The sequence below is a fragment of the Oncorhynchus tshawytscha genome, linkage group LG07 (genome assembly GCF_018296145.1).
Source record: "Oncorhynchus tshawytscha isolate Ot180627B linkage group LG07, Otsh_v2.0, whole genome shotgun sequence".
In the NCBI taxonomy this organism is placed as follows: domain Eukaryota; kingdom Metazoa; phylum Chordata; class Actinopteri; order Salmoniformes; family Salmonidae; genus Oncorhynchus; species Oncorhynchus tshawytscha.
The window spans coordinates 20,649,519-20,668,691 of record NC_056435.1 but is presented as its reverse complement, the minus strand read 5'-3'; the positions used below and the strand labels follow the sequence as shown (position 1 = coordinate 20,668,691).

At 41.3% G+C, this 19,173-nt stretch overlaps 1 protein-coding gene across 2 annotated transcripts in view; it reads right to left on the bottom strand.

Moving 5' to 3' along the window:
• fer1l4 (fer-1 like family member 4) overlaps positions 1-19,173 on the bottom strand; it is a 102,857-nt gene that overhangs the window by 21,707 nt on the left and 61,977 nt on the right. For both annotated transcript variants that reach the window (XM_024426383.2, XM_024426382.2), the window contains exons 29-40: positions 18,900-19,061; positions 18,123-18,294; positions 9,263-9,372; positions 4,484-4,603; positions 4,111-4,150; positions 2,905-2,999; positions 2,561-2,692; positions 2,250-2,366; positions 1,906-2,033; positions 1,409-1,579; positions 1,117-1,271; positions 269-450 (exon numbers count right to left, since the gene is read on the bottom strand). In XM_024426383.2, the coding sequence (XP_024282151.1) occupies positions 269-450; positions 1,117-1,271; positions 1,409-1,579; positions 1,906-2,033; positions 2,250-2,366; positions 2,561-2,692; positions 2,905-2,999; positions 4,111-4,150; positions 4,484-4,603; positions 9,263-9,372; positions 18,123-18,294; positions 18,900-19,061 (1,584 nt within the window). The remainder of the gene's footprint in view (positions 1-268; positions 451-1,116; positions 1,272-1,408; positions 1,580-1,905; positions 2,034-2,249; positions 2,367-2,560; positions 2,693-2,904; positions 3,000-4,110; positions 4,151-4,483; positions 4,604-9,262; positions 9,373-18,122; positions 18,295-18,899; positions 19,062-19,173) is intronic.

The window sequence follows — 19,173 nt, the reverse complement described above, 5'->3', positions numbered from 1 at the left end:
AGGGTGTTCTTAGTTGTCTTAGCCATATTATTTACTTTATTGATTTTATCCCATACTGTATATCTTATTTATTTTATCCCCTTTCATTTACTGCTGCGTTAGTCTCTCATATTCACTGTTATTTTACTATTGTTATACTATTGTAATCTTGCCTATCTTAATTTTATATTTGTCTCGAAACGTAAAGCTTTTGTTATATTTCTCACCTTTTATTTTATTTGTTGTTAAGCACTTTGAACTGCATTTGTTGTAAGAAATGTGCCCTCACCTGAGGCAGTCCTGGTTTCTCAGGGTTGAGGAGGGAGCGTACCTCCACGTGCTCTGGTACAAGGGGACAGGCTCCCTCACAAAACTCTCTCATCTCCCCCCACCGGTGCAATACACTCAGGGCCTTGTGCTCATCCAGCTCATGCAGATCCTCTTCTGTCTTCTTGTTCTTCTTCAGCAACTCTGAGGACACAAAGGAAACATGATTGTGATAGTGCCACTTGTTCATGTTATGGATTAGTCATTAACATACTTATAATGCAGCTGCAAATATTGTCAATTGGCACATGATTGCTATCTGTGTAAATCAGTTATGGGTTTTTCCACACAAAACTCAAAAAAAATAAAAGCTAATTACTTTTTGGATCAATCTGAAATGTAATACATGAAAATGTCCTCTGGAGCAAGGATATTTGGTATATGCTGTATATTTGATATTTGGATCTAGACTCTACAACATTTAATTTCCTTACAAGTTTGAAAACTGGAAAGTGTGATGTAATCCTTATTCTAAATCCTTATTATTTTGTCTAATGATTTTCAATTTGAGAATCATTGTCTCTATATAGCCTACACTTTCTCGTTCTAAACTTCTAACGCTGGTGGGATATAAGGACGACTGTGGTTTCGTGACAACAACCACAAGAGCAACTGCTCACCGATTTGACAGTTCCAACGCAATTACACTTGCGACACTGCCTAAACAAAAGCCATGAAAAGCTATGCGTATACCCGGGTATAGCTAAAAGCTATACCCGGGTTACCGCTGATCTGATTGAATCCTGGACACGGTCTTTTCTTTTCTTCAGTTTCGTACAGAACGAGATCCACATGATAAAGGAAACATACCTTCAGGAAACGCTTCATCAGGCACTTTGAAGATCTTGTTTAGAACTTTGATTTCCAATTCACGGTATTCCGGAGAGGGAATCGCATTATTCCTGCAGAGCTCTGCCAGAATGGCAGATGGTTTCTTGGCATCTCTCCACTTATTGTATCCGTCTCTGCAATCACAGAAAACAGCTGCCTTAAATGACGCTGCAAAGACCAGTGATGAGATTATGCCAATCTGATGCACCATAATATCTTGTGCACATTATTGAGATGTAAGGTCCTGTATGGACAGGAATATCAGACACACTTGTCATAGTAGAGGGCGATGCCACAGCCTGCGTGGTGGTGGCTGTAGAAACGGTTCTCCAGGTCGATTCGCGTCTCTCCGATGAGGTCATCAGAGCCCACCAAGTTGTGGTCAAACACCATCAGAGTAATTTCCGTCTCCAGTGGGAAGGACACGGTCAGCTCAAACACTCTACAGGAGAAGTGCAACATGTAAAAACTCCATACATGCAGAAACGGTTGTAAAATAACGCTAATCATATTGTCACACCTTCACAGATTTTTCAGCTATTGTACAAAGAGGATATGAATCTGAATTTGACTGCGCTGGGCCTTTAATGTGTTTGTTAAATAGTGATAGTTTCTGCAATACTCCTTGCAAATGGTTCCGCCTTAAGAAAACACAATGACATCATTCATGTCGGCAGTTCGACAAGCAAGAGTTTTTGGTTTAATGTTTAACTCTGTATAATCATATTCGGTAGTTGAATGTTTATAATTCTTCCTGTTGCCACTCACTCGCCAAACACTGGGTTGAGCTGTTTGGGAATATAGCTGTCCTTGTTGTCCATGCTCTGTCCACCAACTTTCACCACCACATAGGGATCTGCCTTCCCATTAGGGTCAGTAGGGGCCAGGTTGGTGGCCTGGAAATTCATGGGGGAGATTGATAACATTGTTCCTTAATTTGCTCGTATGTAGTATGGTTGCTATTACTTGAGTAATAACATTGTATTAACATATTAGTAATTTATTAATTACTTTGAAATTGCATAGCAATGGAGTTGTGCTGAGGTTTTTCGAATTCAGTTCACATGTCTTGAAAACATAAGCAACAAAAACATGCTAGCTTATAAGCCTACCTTCACAACATACACCCGCACTAGTACTTTAATGGGTGTATTTTGGGGAATTCCTTTGGTAATCTGGCGCTCTGCATGTTCGTCCTCAGGTGAGATGGGATAAATCAAAAAAGAACCCTGTGGTAACAAAAAACACTTTTTTACTAACACTGTCTCAACCAACCACACAGTATCAGTACTGAAGAGTGGTTTGACACAATAGTGTGACTCTCTAAGACACTTATGACAGTAAAAATCGCTCTGATTTGATTTTTTGAGGGAGACACATTTCTCTTAGGTCTAGAGTAACAATGTGTTCTTATCTCGCTCACCTTGTATTTCCCCATGCTTCTCTCCTCTTCATCCTCATCCTCTTCTTCATTGGCTTTGCCTTTGTAGATGGGGAATGTGTGCAGCCAATCCATGAATTCGCTAAACTCATTCTCCAGTTCTGATTTATAGAGCTGAGAAAACACCCAGGTTATTAATGTAGCCTTACTGTATTTTTTGCTCACATTTTCAAGTATATTGGACAGACACAATGAGGAGATAGAAGAAAGTAAAGAAGAGGTATGGTGTGCGAGAAGGCGTGGACCGGATTTGAATCTACACCCCCATCCACACCTGCCATTGTGCTGTACAGGATTCATAAAATTCTCACAGAGAACATCCTCACCTGGAGAGTTGCTATCTTTTTCCGTTTCGGTTTGGGCGGTGGCTCCATCTCCACTATCACAGCATCCTCCTCCTCTGCCTCTAATGTTCCAACATCTGTTGAATAAACATGACCTTTAACTCAGAGATTACAATTGCTCTGTGCATTGAAGCCTTCAATGAGATACAGCGTGTGCAGATTTCCACACTGAGGTGGGGAAAGGATCACTTGGCACACGAGGCTGATGCATTACTGCTGTTGGGTTCTGAGAATATGAAACATACTTATTCATGTCACTGAGGGAGAGAGGGTAATGTATAACGTTTACATTATATCAGCGATCTTATTGAAATATTGAGTGCTTAGGGTTATATACCTTCCTCTGTAGGAGGAAGGTATATAGTGTGTGCAATTGAACTTGGAATGTGCTGAGTGCAGGGAAGCGATCACGTGGCAGGCATTGATAAGGGCAGAGAGCCATGGATTAGTGGTGAAGGGGGTCGAGGTCAGATCACGTTATTAAGGGAGAAAGAAAATTTTAGGGCCTATTACTTAGTTTCCTGCCTAGCAGTAAAGATAATGTTTGTTCAGATGGGTAGGAGGAGACTCAGCCTAGGAGAAAGGGTTAAATATCCGTGCTTGTGTGAAAATGTTAGTCTAAAGCAGCTGTTTGATCCTTTTGGAAGAATAAACTTGGTTGAGCTTTCATAGTGTCCGTAGAGTTTTTACTCTGAAAACATTGTATTAATGGATGCTGGGAATGTCATTATATTAAACTCTTGTATAAAAAATTAGAATCCCCAAAAATGTATGAAGAACAGGGCACAAGTAAGAAAGTAAAGTATACATAGAATTATTCAATTTCAAAAGCTCTGGGGTGATTTTAGCAAAAGCTTCGTAAGTAAAAGGTGCTGCTTTTCTTGATGATACCTACATCACTGGTAGAGCAGCAAAGTACTTAAGACTTCATTAAGATTGACAGTCAAATATTGATTTTAAAATGGTTGCATTTTCCATTGTAGCTATGAGGTTTTGGGAAACTCACCACAGTTGAATTGAACAATTGAAAGGAGGAGTTCACACAATATAGACTTGCAATTCTGAGCATAAGTGGTAAGAATAAAATCAAATAGTCTGTGGCGATTTTCATTCCCCTATGCATCTAACTAAGACCGGGCTGTAGACATCTGTATTAGACAGACAACAACTCTCAGCTGTGTGGAGTACCTGTTTCCTGTTGTTCATCCATGTCCTCCTCGTTCTCAGTCTGGAAATAATAAAAAAATATGTCTCACTATCATCAAAACATTACTGTAGATACACAGATAAACAGTATTGTAGAAAAAACAAATATTGACATTTCCTATGAATGATAAATGTATTGCAAAACAAATTAAAATAGTGATTTGATTGTATGCTGATGCTGTATACAGTTGTAACAAACCTAGCCCTCAATAACAAATGTTGGTTTGGCCCACCAGAGACTTCCAGAAACATCTGATGTAATTATGAACCATGTCTTTTTTTTGTTGGATTACATTTCAGCACACCAAGCCCACCCTTGGTATAAAAACATTGCTTAGTTACACTCACTATATACCTGGTTTCTAAGCTCTTCCAGTGACGCATAGTACTTGGACCACCAATCCAGCTCCTCTTTCTCTGGGGTCTCCTCTTCAAGTTCCTCCACTTTGTTCTTCTTGAGTTTGTTCAGTGGAGACTGAGGATGAGAAAGTTGATTTGAAATGGATTTATTCTGTCACAAATCTCATACTGCACTATAAGACCCCATGCCTTTTCAGTAAAATATGTACAGAGGAAATATACAATACTACAATATTGCTGCTTTGTATTATTCAAAACAAGCAATAGTAGGAACATTTAACCTTATCAGTCCCAGGAAATCTCACAGTGAAATTCACTTCTTTCATTCATTGCATTGCTTACATTTCACCAATGATGTCAGCAAAAACCTGATAAACAAATATACATTTATAAGAATGCCTTATGTAAATATAAATATCCAACTAGTCAAAGACAATGGTGGAGTTTGTGACAGCAACTAGGTGAACTTAAAGACACTCTGTCCTGGGATTTCCTATGATCATCAAAAAAGGTTAAAGGTCAAATAGGGGGTGCTTATATTTTAGTTGTGTACTGTCGAAGAACCTCTAACCTAACGTAGCAGGTGTTAAAGAAACACTTAAAACTAGATCGCCTACATAATGGTCTTGACAAGAAGGGAAAAAAACTTTTGTTGGAGGTTCTCTGCCGCACTGATCAGCCAATCCAGTAAATGTGGAAGAGGAGCTAAGATTGAGTGTTGCCTTGTTACTGTCCAAAAGCTGAAGTCTCATAACAAGGTCTCTTTCCATTTCCCCTGAAAACAGGAACTTCTGGCTGTGGGGTACTCGCCTCTGCCGAGTCCCCAACAACCGGCAGTGGTGAAGTACTTAAGTAAAAATACTTTAAAGTACTACTTAAGTAGTTTTTTGGGGTATCTGTACTTTATATTTTTGACAACTTTTACTCCACTACATTCCTAAAGAAAATGTAATTTTTACTCCATACGTTTTCCCTGACAGCCAAAAGTACTCATTACATTTTGAATGCTTAGGCGGACAGGAAAGTTGTCCAATTCATGCACTTATTAATTACAAGAACATCCCTGGTCCCTCTGATCTGGCAGACTCACTAAATACTAGAAAGTCACCACATACCATTTGAGTAAATGTCTAGAAGTATTTGGTTTTAAATATACTTCAGTATCAAAAGTAAATGTAATTGCTAAAATGTACTTACGTACCAAAAGTAAAAGTATAAATAATTTCAAATTCCTTATAATAAGCAAAGCAGATGGACACATTTTCTAGTTTTTTATTTATTTACAGATAGCCAAGGGCACGCTCCAACTCAGACATAATTTACAAACAAAGCATGTGTTAGTGAGGCCACCAGATCAGAGGCAGTAGGGATGTTCTATTGATAAGTGTGTGAATTAGACCATTTTCCTGTCCTGCTAAGCATTCAAAATGTAACTAGTACTTTTGGGTACCATGGAAAATGTATGGAATAAAAAGTACAATGTAGGGAAGTAAAAGTTGTCAAAAAATATTAATAGTAAAGTTAAGTACAGATACCCCCCCAAAAAACACTTAAGCAGTACTTGAAAGTATTTTTACTTTTTTTTTGTAAATGATGTCTGAGTGCTGGTCTAAGGCACTGCATCGCAGTGCAAGCTGTGCCACTAGAGATCCTGGTTTGAGTCCAGGCTCTGTCACAGCTGGCCGCGACCAGGAGACCCATGGGGCGGTGCACAATTGGCCCAGCATCGTCCGGGTTAGGGGAGGGTTTGACCGGTAGGGATGTTCTTGTCCCAACTCGCACTAGCGACACTTGTGGTGGGTTAACGGTGTTTCCTTCGACACGTTGGTGCGGCTGCCTTCCGGGTTAAGCGGGCATTGTGTCAAGAAGTAGTGCGGCTTGGCTTGGCTGGGTTGTGTTTTGGAGGACGCACGGCTTTCGACCTTCGCTTTCGACCTTTCAGTCGAAAGTTGAGTTGCAGCGATGGGACAAGACTGTAACAACTACCATGAATACCATGAAATTGGGGAGAAAAAGGGGTAAAAACACAAATTATATTTTTTTGTGTATATATATATATAACATTTATAAAGCAAATCGTGCCGTCTTGTTTGCTTAATATAAGGGATTTATTTTTTTATATTTTTATTTCACCTTTATTTAACCAGGTAGGCTAGTTGAGAACAAGTTCTCATTTGCAACTGCGACCTGGCCAAGATAAAGCATAGCAGTGTGAACAGACAACACAGAGTTACACATGGAGTAAACAATTAACAAGTCAATAACACAGTAGAAAAAAAAGGGGGAGTCTATATACAATGTGTGCAAAAGGCATGAGGAGGTAGGCGAATAATTACAATTTTGCAGATTAACACTGGAGTGATAAATTATCAGATGGTCATGTACAGGTAGAGATATTGGTGTGCAAAAGAGCAGAAAAGTAAATAAATAAAAACAGTATGGGGATGAGGTAGGTGAAAATGGGTGGGCTATTTACCAATAGACTATGTACAGCTGCAGCGATCGGTTAGCTGCTCAGATAGCTGATGTTTGAAGTTGGTGAGGGAGATAAAAGTCTCCAACTTCAGCGATTTTTGCAGTTCGTTCCAGTCACAGGCAGCAGAGTACTGGAACGAAAGGCGGCCAAATGAGGTGTTGGCTTTAGGGATGATCAAGTGAGATACACCTGCTGGAGCGCGTGCTACGGTTGGGTGTTGCCATCGTGACCAGTGAACTGAGATAAGGCGGAGATTTACCTAGCATGGACTTGTAGATGACCTGGAGCCAGTGGGTCTGGCGACGAATATGTAGCGAGGGCCAGCCGACTAGAGCATACAAGTCGCAGTGGTGGGTGGTATAAGGTGCTTTAGTGACAAAACGGATGGCATTGTGATAGACTGCATCCAGTTTGCTGAGTAGAGTGTTGGAAGCCATTTTGTAGATGACATCGCCGAAGTCGAGGATCGGTAGGATAGTCAGTTTTACTAGGGTAAGCTTGGCGGCGTGAGTGAAGGAGGCTTTGTTGCGGAATAGAAAGCCGACTCTTGATTTGATTTTCGATTGGAGATGTTTGATATGAGTCTGGAAGGAGAGTTTACAGTCTAGCCAGACACCTAGGTACTTATAGATGTCCACATATTCAAGGTCGGAACCATCCAGGGTGGTGATGCTAGTCGGGCATGCGGGTGCAGGCAGCGATCGGTTGAAAAGCATGCATTTGGTTTTACTAGCGTTTAAGAGCAGTTGGAGGCCACGGAAGGAGTGTTGTATGGCATTGAAGCTCGTTTGGAGGTTAGATAGCACAGTGTCCAATGACGGGCTGAAAGTATATAGAATGGTGTCGTCTGCGTAGAGGTGGATCAGGGAATCGCCCGCAGCAAGAGCAACATCATTGATATATACAGAGAAAAGAGTCGGCCCAAGAATTGAACCCTGTGGCACACCCATAGAGACTGCCAGAGGACCGGACAGCATGCCCTCCGATTTGACACACTGAACTCTGTCTGCAAAGTAATTGGTGAACCAGGCAAGGCAGTCATCCGAAAAAAACGAGGCTACTGAGTCTGCCGATAAGAATATGGTGATTGACAGAGTCGAAAGCCTTGGCAAGGTCGATGAAGACGGCTGCACAGTACTGTCTTTTATCGATGGCGGTTATGATATCGTTTAGTACCTTGAGTGTGGCTGAGGTGCACCCGTGACCGGCTCGGAAACCAGATTGCACAGCGGAGAAGGTACGGAGGGATTCGAGATGGTCAGTGACCTGTTTGTTGACTTGGCTTTCGAAGACCTTAGATAGGCAGGGCAGGATGGATATAGGTCTGTAACAGTTTGGGTCCAGGGTGTCTCCCCCTTTGAAGAGGGGGATGACTGCGGCAGCTTTCCAATCCTTGCGATGCGAAATGATTTTTACTTTTACTTTGATACTTAAGTATATTTCAAATCAAATACCTTTTGACTTTTACTCAAGTAGTGTTTTACTGGAGGACATTCACTTAAGTAATTTTCGACTAAGGAATCTATACTTTTACTCAAGTATGACAATTGGGTATTTTTGCCACCACTGAAAACTTTTGAGCGTTCATGAGTCTCAGCTTTTCATATGGGGTCATGATTGTTTGTAACTTAAACCGTTACGAATTTACAGATGTTTTTGGGAGAATAATAACTGTTTTCAGGATCCGCCCTTCTCTCACAAACACGGCTCTAGCTCAGCCCTTGTTAATCACACATAATACAATCAGTGGATGCAGAAGAAATAGATAGTCTGTAGCTCAAACACACAATGTTAAAAAGGGTTAGAATTCCAAAACGTGCCAGCGTCACGGTGGGACTACCAAAGCTCCGGTAAATAAACAAGCATTGACAAAACTGAGCACAGATACCCAGCCAAGGTGCAGGGCGAGAGAGTGTGAAACAGATTGAGTGCTCCTCAGCGGGGAATCAACAGGACACCTGCTGTGAGCATGTTGTGCATTTAATCCAACAGTAATCAGTGGCCTCTGAGACAAACGACTGGCACTAGTATTACAGCAAACCCCATTGCACAACGTTTGCCTGGCTAGCTCAGGCACACGTTTGGGCACAATCAGAATGTGGACAGGATCAGGACAAAGGATGCATGTTAGCACCAGGCATAAACAGGGCTTTAGCATAAATGGAAACCTTTGTCTTTTTAGTCTTTATGGAGGAGGGAAAATGCATTTGTAGGTGGGTTGATTGATCAGTAAAGAGAGGAGCTGCAGAAGGCTCAGTTGAGCAGAAAGATGAGATAGGCTAAGGTACAACTACTCACAGTGAAGTTTAGGGGGTTGATGGGAATCTTGGAGGTTTTGATCGGAAGGCCTCTCAGGTCCATTTGCTTCACTGTATTGAGAAGGGATGTCCTCATGGGGGGGTTATTTTCTGAAGGCAATAAAGAGAGGACATGGGACTGATTATTTGTATTTATTATGGATCCCCATTAGCTGCTGTCAAGGCAGAAACTACTCCTCCTGGAGTCTGGCAAAATTAAGGCAGTTATGCTATTTTAAAAACATTCTAATACATTCATTACAGAATTCACAACACACTAAGTGTGCCCCCTCAGGCCCATACTTCACTACCACATATCTATAACACAAAATCCATGTGTACTTGTGTGTATAGTAAGTATGTTATCATGTGTGTGTATGCATGTGCCAGTGTCTATGTTTGTGTTGATTCACAGTCCCCCACCTGTTCCATAAGGTCTATTTTTATCTGTTTAAAAAAAATCAGATTCTACTGCTTGCATCAGTTACCTGATGTGGAATAGAGTTCCATGACGCCATGGCTCTATGTAGTATTGTGCTAGTCGTTTTAACAGAGCTCGGTGCTTTCAACATGTCAATAACTCTCACAAATACAAGTAGTGATGAAGTCAATCTTTCCTCTACTTTGAGCCAGGAGAGATTGACATGCATATTATTAATGTTTGCTCGCTGTGTACATCCAAGGACCAGTAGTGCTGCCCTGTTCTGAGCCAATTGCAATGAACACTAGTCCAGATGCGACAAAACTATAGCCTGTAGGACTTGCCTTGTTGATAGTGCTGTTAAGAAGATAGAGTAGTGCTTTATTATGGACAGATCTCCCCATCTTAGCTAGTCAATATGATTTGACCATGACAGTTTTCTACACAATGGAATCATGTAGTAACCAAAAAAGTGTTAAACAAATCCAAAAATATTTTAGACTCTTCAAAGTAGTCACCCTTTGCTTTGATGACAGCTTTGCACACGCTTGGCATTCTCTCAACCAGCTTCACCTGGAATGCTTTTCCAACAGTCTTGAAAGAGTTCCCACATATGCTGAGCACTTTTTGGCTGCTTTTCCTTCCCTCTGCAGTCCAACTCATCCCAAACCATCACAAATGGGTTTGTGGAGGCCAGGTCATCTGATACAGCACTCCATCACTCTCCTTCTTGGTCAAATAGCCCTTACACAGCCTGGAGGTGTGTGTTGGGTCATTGTCCTGTTGAAAAACAAATGATAGTCCCACTAAGCACAAACCAGATGGGATGGTTTGCTGGTTAAGTGTGCCTTGAATTCTAAATAAATCACAGTGTCACCAGCAAAGCACCCCCACACCATTATACCTCCTCCTCCTCCGTGCTTCACAGTGGGAACCACACATGCAGAGATCATCCATTCACGTACTCTGTGACAAGACAAGGCGGTTGGAAACAAAAATCTCAAATTTGGACTCATCAGACCAAAGGACCGATTTCCTGGGGTCTAATGTCCATTGCTCGTGTTTCTTGGCCCTAGCAAGCCCTTTCTTCTTATTGGTGTCCTTTAGTAGTGGTTTCATTGCAGCAATTCAACAATGAAGGCCGGATTCATGCAGTCTCCTCTGAACAGCTGATGTTGAGATGTGTCTGTTACTTGAACTCTGCGAAGCATTTATTTGGGCTGCAATTTCTGAGGCTGGTAACTCTAATGAACTTATCCTCTGCAGCAGAGGTAACTCTGGGTCTTCCATTCCTGTGGAGGTCCTCATGAGAGCCAGTTTCATCATAGCGCTTGATAGTTTTTGCGACTGCACTTGAAGAGACTTTAAAAAAAATAGTATTGACTGACCTTCATGTCTTAAAGTAATTATGGACATGTCATTTCTCCTTGCTTATTTGATCTGTTCTTGCCATAGTATGGACTTGGTATTTACCAAATAGGGCTATCTACTACTGTATACCACCCCAACAATACAACTGATTGGCTCAAACGCATTAAGAAGGAAAGAAATTCCACAAATGAACAAGGCCAATTGAATTGCATTCCAGACCACCTCATGAAACTGGTTGAGAGAATGCCAAGAGTGTGCAAAGTTGTCATCAAGGCAAGGGTGGCTACTTTTAAGAATCTCAAATATAAAATATATTTGGATTTGTTTAACACATTTTTGGTTACTACATGATTCCATATGTGTTATTTCATATCTTTGATCTCTTCACTATTATTCTACAATACCGAAAATAAAGGAAACTCCTGGAATAAGTAGGTGTGTCCAAACATTCCATCATTGGTTACTCAGAGTTCCTCATACTGACATTGGCTGCGGCCTCAGGCCCCAATGGTGCCAACCTTGGAAAAGTAATTTCAATGTCTCCTCTATTACAAATAGGAATAAACCAAATGGTGCAGTTGCATGCAACCTTATAGCCATACCAACATTATCAATATCAACCATCATTAAATTGGAGACTCCATGTGACTATAAAAATCATAAAGAACTTGGGTTGATGCATTTGAACGTTAGGAGCTTACTTCCTAAACTGGATTACATCAAGATCTCGGCTATGCAGACAAATCCGGACATTCTGGTATTGACTGAAACTTGGATATCTGTGGACATTCTGGACTCTGATATTAATATTGAGGATATTCATGTGTTCAGAGCTAACAGACAGGGTAAAATAATTTCTGTCTCTTTACTGAAATCCATTTCCCTTGCCAAAAAATGATTAGTCACTGTCTTTAAAGTGGAGCTGACAGCGTTTTAACTACTTTGCAGATATGAAACATAGAGAAAATTATAATATCAGTAAAAAAATTTAAAAAATATCAAATTCTAAATTTCATAAGAGGTTTTAAAAATAGGTTGTATCAGACTTAACATTCCATGACGTACACTAAAGCATTGTTGGCAGAATAGATGGATGCCGTTCAATGCATGGTTAATATAATTCACCAATACATTTCTATTGCTATCAGGTTGCAAATCACAGCTGGCCTGGTACATTGTTTCCTGCCTCCATTCAGGATGCACTGTTTCAGTTTCATTTACTCAATATTTTGGACAAAAACAGACAAATGTACAGTAAATATGGCTGAGAATGTCAATACAATCAAACTAGCAAGGGCAATGATCACAAGTCAGCCATAATGTAGCTAATCAACTAGCGTATCTATTTATGTAGCAAGCTAAAAACACGGAGCCTAACATAGCTAGCTATCTAGCTGCTAGGAGGATCATGTCATGTCATTGGAGGAGTGGGCGAGTTACTGACCTTTTCCCCTCATTGTTTTTCGGTGGCTATACACAGCTAGAGATGCAGATGTCAATTGGTTAGCTAGCAAGAACTTGAATGACTTATCCAGGTAGCATATCTCTTGCGTTCACAAATTCACTCTGGCTATCTACTCGGATTTCAGAGCACTCTCGTCTGAGTGTGTCAGAAGCATAGAATAATTTATACATTTACGAACATGCAACATCCGCTGAATATGAACGTGTCAGTAAACACAGGCAAAAAAGTAATGAACGTTCTAGATAACAGTTGGTAGAGCATGCCACTTGCAACACCAGGGTTATGGGTTCAATTCCCATGGGGGACCAGTACGAGAAAGTACAAAAATGTATGCATTTACTACTGTAAGTTGCTCTGGATAAGAGCATCTGCTAAATGACCAATTTTTTATATTTGTATTAAATGTAAACAGCCTAGCTAACCAGCTCTGCTAGGGCGGGTAAAATGGTCAGAGTGAGGTGTTCTCTCATTTGTGTCTAGAAGTAACTAGCTGGTCAGTTAGCTTGGTTGGTTAGCTGCTTGGTTGCATGCAAGCTGCAGAAGAATGAGTAGGCTACAATTCCCCATTGTTTATTAGTGCAATTTTTACAACCAACTAGCTGAAAAAGTTTGAGAGGTTTCATCTAATGTTCCTTCATTAGTTTTTAGCTCATCTTACTCTGGCTAGCATTAGTTGTTGATCTTGTTGATGTGCATACAGGAAAATACATTTTTATGGTTGTATGGTCAGTAGGACTTTAAAGTTCCCAAATGTATGAGGACTTCCGTGGTATTGTGGCTTTTGGCGAATGCGTTCGAATGATCTAAAGTGACGCAACTGTCTGTAAACACAGTCAAGTTCAAAGTGAATGATGGCCGGCCTGTGTGGCAAATGGCTTGCTTACAAAAAGCCTAATTTAGTTCTGGTTGGCTATGGTGCACTGGTCTGCGTAGACTCCGGTAATGGATGAAACAGATGTTTTTATTAAGTTTTATTTACTGCAGTGTCTAATAATTGTCCAAAATTCACGGCCGCTTTCCCACTTCATACTGTGATAGAATTTTTACAAATGCCTTACTATACCTATGTAAAACCCAAAATTCTAAGAATTTCTGAAAACGTGAAAATTAACATATATAAGTGCTCGCTTGTCAGAAAATTATCAAAAGTGTCTTGGGGGTGTATATCAACAGATTTTAGGGGTTTTATACTGCAAAAATGCTGTCAGTTCTACTTTAAGGCTGTGTCTGGGAAAAACATGTATTCATAACAGTTATAGGGGTCTTACCATCCTCCCTCGGCTAGCCTTTGTCTAGTTCACTAACCTCAGCAAAGTTCACTAACCTCAGCAAAAAAAGAAGTGTCCCTTTTCCAGGACTCTGTCTTTCAGAATAATTCGGGGGAAAAAACAGAAAAACTTCACAGATCTTCATTGTAAAGGGTTTAAACACTCTTTCCCATACTTATTCAATGAACCATAAACAATTAATGAACATGCACCTGTGGAAACAGTCGTTAAGACACTAACAGCTTACAGACGGTAGGCAATTAAGATCACAGTAATGAAAACGTAGGACACTAAAGAGGCCAACTGACTCGGAAAAACACCAAAAGAAAGATGCCCACGGTCCCTGCTCATCTGCATGAACATGCCTTAGGCATGCTGCAAGGAGGCATGAGGACTGCAGATGTTGCCAGGGCAATAAATTGCAATTCCCGTTCTGAGCGACACCTAAGACAACGCTACAGGGAGACCACATGTAACAACACCTGCACAGGATCAGTACATCAGAACATCACACCTGCGAGACAGGTGCAGGATGGCAACAACAACTGCCCGAGTTACACCAGTAACACACAATCCCTCCATCAGTGCTCAGATTGTCCGCAACAGGCTGAGAGAGGCTGGACTGAGGGCTTGTAGGCCTATTGTAAGGCAGGTCCTCACCAGACATCACCGGTAACAATGTCGCCTATGGGCACCAGACAGGACTGGCAAAAAGTGCTCTTCACTGATGAGTCGCAGTTTTGTCTCTGACTTTATCGTCGAAGGAATTAGCGTTACACCGAGGCCTGTACTCTGGAGCGGGATCGATTTGGAGGTGGAGGATCCATCATGGTCTGGGGCGGTGTGTCACAGCATCATCCGACTGAGCTTGTTGTCATTGCAGGAAATCTCAAAGCTGTGCTTTACAGGGAAGACATCCTCCTCTCTCATGTGGTACCCTTCCTGCAGGCTCATCCTGACATGACCCTCCAGCATGACAGAAATGTCAGTGTTCTGCCATGGCCAGCGAAGAGCCCGGATCTCAATCCCATTGAGCACGTCTGGGACCTGTTGGATCGGAGGGTGAGGGCTAGGGCTATTCCCCCCAGAAATGTCAGGAACTTGCAGGTGCCTTGGTGGAAGAGTGGGGTAACATCTCACAGCAAGAAATGTCAAATCTGGTGCAGTCCATGAGGAGGAGATGCACTGCAGTACTTAATGCAGCTGGTGGCCACACCAGATACCAGAGGTGTGGGAGGTGTCACATGACTTGGACTCGAGTCGGACTCGAGTCAGACTCACAAATATGATGACTTGCAACTCGACTTTGACTTTAACACCAATGACTCGTGACTTAACTTGGACTTGAGCCTTTTGACTCGACCTGACTTGATACCCTCCCCAATCACAAATATGAAAAATTCTACTATTTAAAAAAGTGTGCAGTGCATCAACTCTTCATTTAATGGATTACAGTTTGAATCTGACAGCAGCCAATCAAATTGTGCCAGCTGAGAAAAACTTGTGCATGGCAGTGCAGAGGTACGTCGGCAGGTGAATTCAGATGGAGCCCTTGGAAAGATAATACCCAAAATTATTATTTTCGTATATAAAGACAACAAAAAAAGATTGCAACTTGCAAAACATGCGGGAAGAAAATTATAGACGGAGGGCAACAATTTACAACTTTGTTCGACATTTGAAGCTGCACAAAGAACGGTAAGTCGTGGCTAATATTGGCAAAAAAATGTATAACTTTGCTAGTCTAGCATGTAGACTAAGATAACGTTAAATCAATGAGCCTCCACACAGTCAGTCAGTGAGGGAACTTGATAATTTCACCCAAGATTGAGCTACAAATGGCTAGGCAGTTGGTAGCCTAAATGCCTGATGTTACTGCTGTTCGTAAAACCATTAACATACGTTAGCCTACTGTAACCACACACAGAGAGTGTGTGTGTGTGTGTGTGTGTGTTAAGGTTGGGCGATTGTGTACAAGCCTACATCGCCCGATTGCACCCCATAGCGATTCTCAATAGTCGATCACTATTGGGGGGTCTTTCAAATGGCTGGCTACCCATGTATTTCCTTGGAAATATAACGTTTAAGTAATAAATACAGAGATATTTTTAAAAGCATTCATGATTTGCGTTAATGTAATATACTATTATTTAAATATGAAATGGTATTACATTTGGTGAAGAGCACATTATGACTTGTTTAGGACTCGAAACTCAAAGTTTAGGACTTGACTTAATACTTGACGGTCTTGACTTGAGACTTGACTCGGACTTGAGTGCTAAGACTTGAGACTTACATGTGACTTGTGAAACAATGACTTGGTCCCACCTCTGCCAGATACTGACTGTTACTTTTGATTTTGACCCCCCCCCCCTTTGTTCAGGGACACATTATTAAATTTCTGGTAGTCACGTCTGTGGAACTTGTTCAGTTTATGTCTCAGTTGTTGAATCTTGTTATGTTAATACAAATATTTACACATGTTAAGTTTGCTGAAAATAAACAAAGTTGACAGTGAGAGGACGTTTCTTTTTTTGCTGAGTTTAGTATGTTGTCTTTTTTTTACTAAATCAAAAGTTATTATCCTGGGTGACCTAAATTATGATTGGGAAATGCAGGCTTCAGACAATCTAAAAGACGTGTAATGACCTAAAACTAACCCAGCTGGAGACTAAGCCTACACGGCCCAACCCTAAAGATCCTTCAAAGTCAACTCTGATTGATCGGAGTCATTAATAAAATAAATTATGCTTGTGTCAAGGCTAGGAACACAGGCTTAGGACGGGACTGGCAAGCTTTTAAGCAACTGAGGAATCATTGTGTAAGACATATCAGAAAGGCTAAATGTAACCACTCTTTCGTATTGTAATGGGAACCCTGCTAAGTTCTTGAAAAACTGTCAAATCACTGAAGGTTTCTACTTCCTCCTCTCTGCCACAACAATATTAATTCAGACACTGGCCTCATTCTGGAAAAAAATGCCATCATTGATGCATTTAATAATTTTATTTCAGCAGGCTCTCTTAGAAAGAACTGCTAAGTCTATTCACAATGATACTAGGCTGGATGCTGATATGGGGAACTTGTTGAATGATCAGAGAAATGATAGTTAAAGCTTTTTGGGGGGGGGGTATTTACAGAAAAGTAAGTCCTGGATGCTTTGCTAGCAATAGACGACAAGAAATCAACAGAGAACAACCAATTGGATCCGGTCTGCTTAAGTGTGCATCGTGGTTGGCTCAATAACCCATATATTTAATTTTACATTGTTATCAGGAAATATTCCCAAATGATGGAAATCAGCTCTTGTGCTGCCACTCCATAAGGGCGGGATAGTATTGATCATTATCGTCCCATTTCAAGGCTTTCCTGTCCAGTTAAGATTGAGTCCTTGGTAAATATTCAACTTTGCCCTCAATCAGGGTTTTGGCCTGGGCATACACTATTATAGCAACCACTTTAGTTATTAATGATCTTGTCAGTGCTTTAAGACACTAAAAATAAATGTGCTGCTTTGTTTGAGGGCCTGTCAAAAGCTTTTGATATTGTTGAATATTTTGATTGAATAAGTATTTTTTTATTGTGAAACAAACAAGAAATAACACACAAAAACTGAAAACTTGAGCGTGCAATACTTTGTAGAGTCACCTGTAATAGCAATTACAGCTGCAAGTCTCTTGGGGTATGTCTCTATAAGCTTGGAACATCTAGCCACTGGGATTTTTGCCCATTCTTCAAGGCAAAACTGCTCCAGCTCCTTCAAGTTGGATGGGTTCCACTGGTATACAGCAATCTTTAAGTCATACCACTGATTTTCAATTGGATTGAGGTCAGGGATTTGACTAGGCCATTCCAAGACATTTAAATGTTTCAGCTTAAATCACTCGAGTGTTGCTTTAGCAGTATGCTTAGGGTCATTGTCTTGCTGGAAGGTGAACTTCCGTTCCAGTCTCAAATCTCTGAAAGACTGAAACCGGTTTCCTTCAGGAATGTTTCTGCCAGTACATCTTGTATTGTCAGGTCGTCCCAGCGTGTTTCCTGTTTTCCCTGCTCTCTAGTTTTTTGTTTCTAGCTTTTCCGGTTCTGACCTTTCTTGTCTGCCCCGACCCTGAGCCTACTTGCCGTCCAGTACCTGTCGGACTCTGATCTGGTCACGAACCTCTGCCTCTTCGACCTGCCCTTTGCCTGCTCCCTGTGTTATAATAAATTATCTGAGAACTGAACAATCCGCCTCCTGTGTCTGCATCTGGGTCTCATCCTGAGTCCTGATAGGTTTATCTGTAAACAAAAAAAGACCTAGGGTAAAAGATAGGACTAACATGTTAGTCACTCGTACCACAACTTTCAGGTTCCTCCTCATCGTCTCCCCATTCCTCCAGGTTTTTTGGTGCAAATTGCATCAGACTTTGGACCACGTGTGTGCCCACCAGTACCAGCCTGCCGAATGCCCGCTGCTCCATCACAAAGATGGTGAGAGGAGGGTGAAGGTACGTCAGCTCTGGAAGGTCCTATAGGGGGATAAAACAAGAAACTGGAGATCAGGGATGCACAACTCTAGTTGGGGGCTCCCGAGTGGCGCAGCGGTCAAAGTCACTGCAACTCAGTGCTAGAGGCGTCACTACAGACCCTGGTTCGATTCCGGGCTGTATCACAACCGCCCGTGATTGGGAGTCCCATAGGGCGGTGCACAATTGGCCCAGCGTCGTCCGGGTTAGGGTTTATTTGTTCTTAACTGACTTACCTAGTTAAATAAAACTACAAAAATAAATATTCCCTTGAGGACCACAGTTCTGTTTGTCATTTCTCTATGAGACTTAATTGATCAATTAGTGTCATTGATCTGTATAATTTGGTCTCTGATTGAAAGATGCTAGACGGAGACAAAAACCAGCATACATTCTGATCATTAAGCATCAGACTTTTGTACTCTTACACTAAATGAATGGCTGGACTAAAGGCAGCAAATGTGTCCAACCCCCCTTGAAGTAATCCTTCTGGTGAATTTAGCTTGTACTACAAGTACTCATGTTAAAAATTCACATCTAAAACCTGGAGCTACAGTTCAATATTAAACACAGTGGGCCAGTTTTGTCAGTGGAAAATAAGTACTTACCACATCAAAGTGTTTGACAACCTCTTTGAAGTTGGGAAGGACTTTGTAGCCCTCGATTTCCTCTGACTCGATCCTTTGTCCAGCACACTCCATTCTCACTTGAGGCCTCTCCACTTCAAACAGGTTGACCCTCTTCAGGTCTCGCACACCCCAATACAGCACCTGAACACAATCAATCAATTGTATTTATAAAGCCCTTCTTACATCAGTTGATGTCACAATGAGCTGTACAGAAACCCAGCTTAAAACCCCAAACAGCAAGCAATGCAGGTGT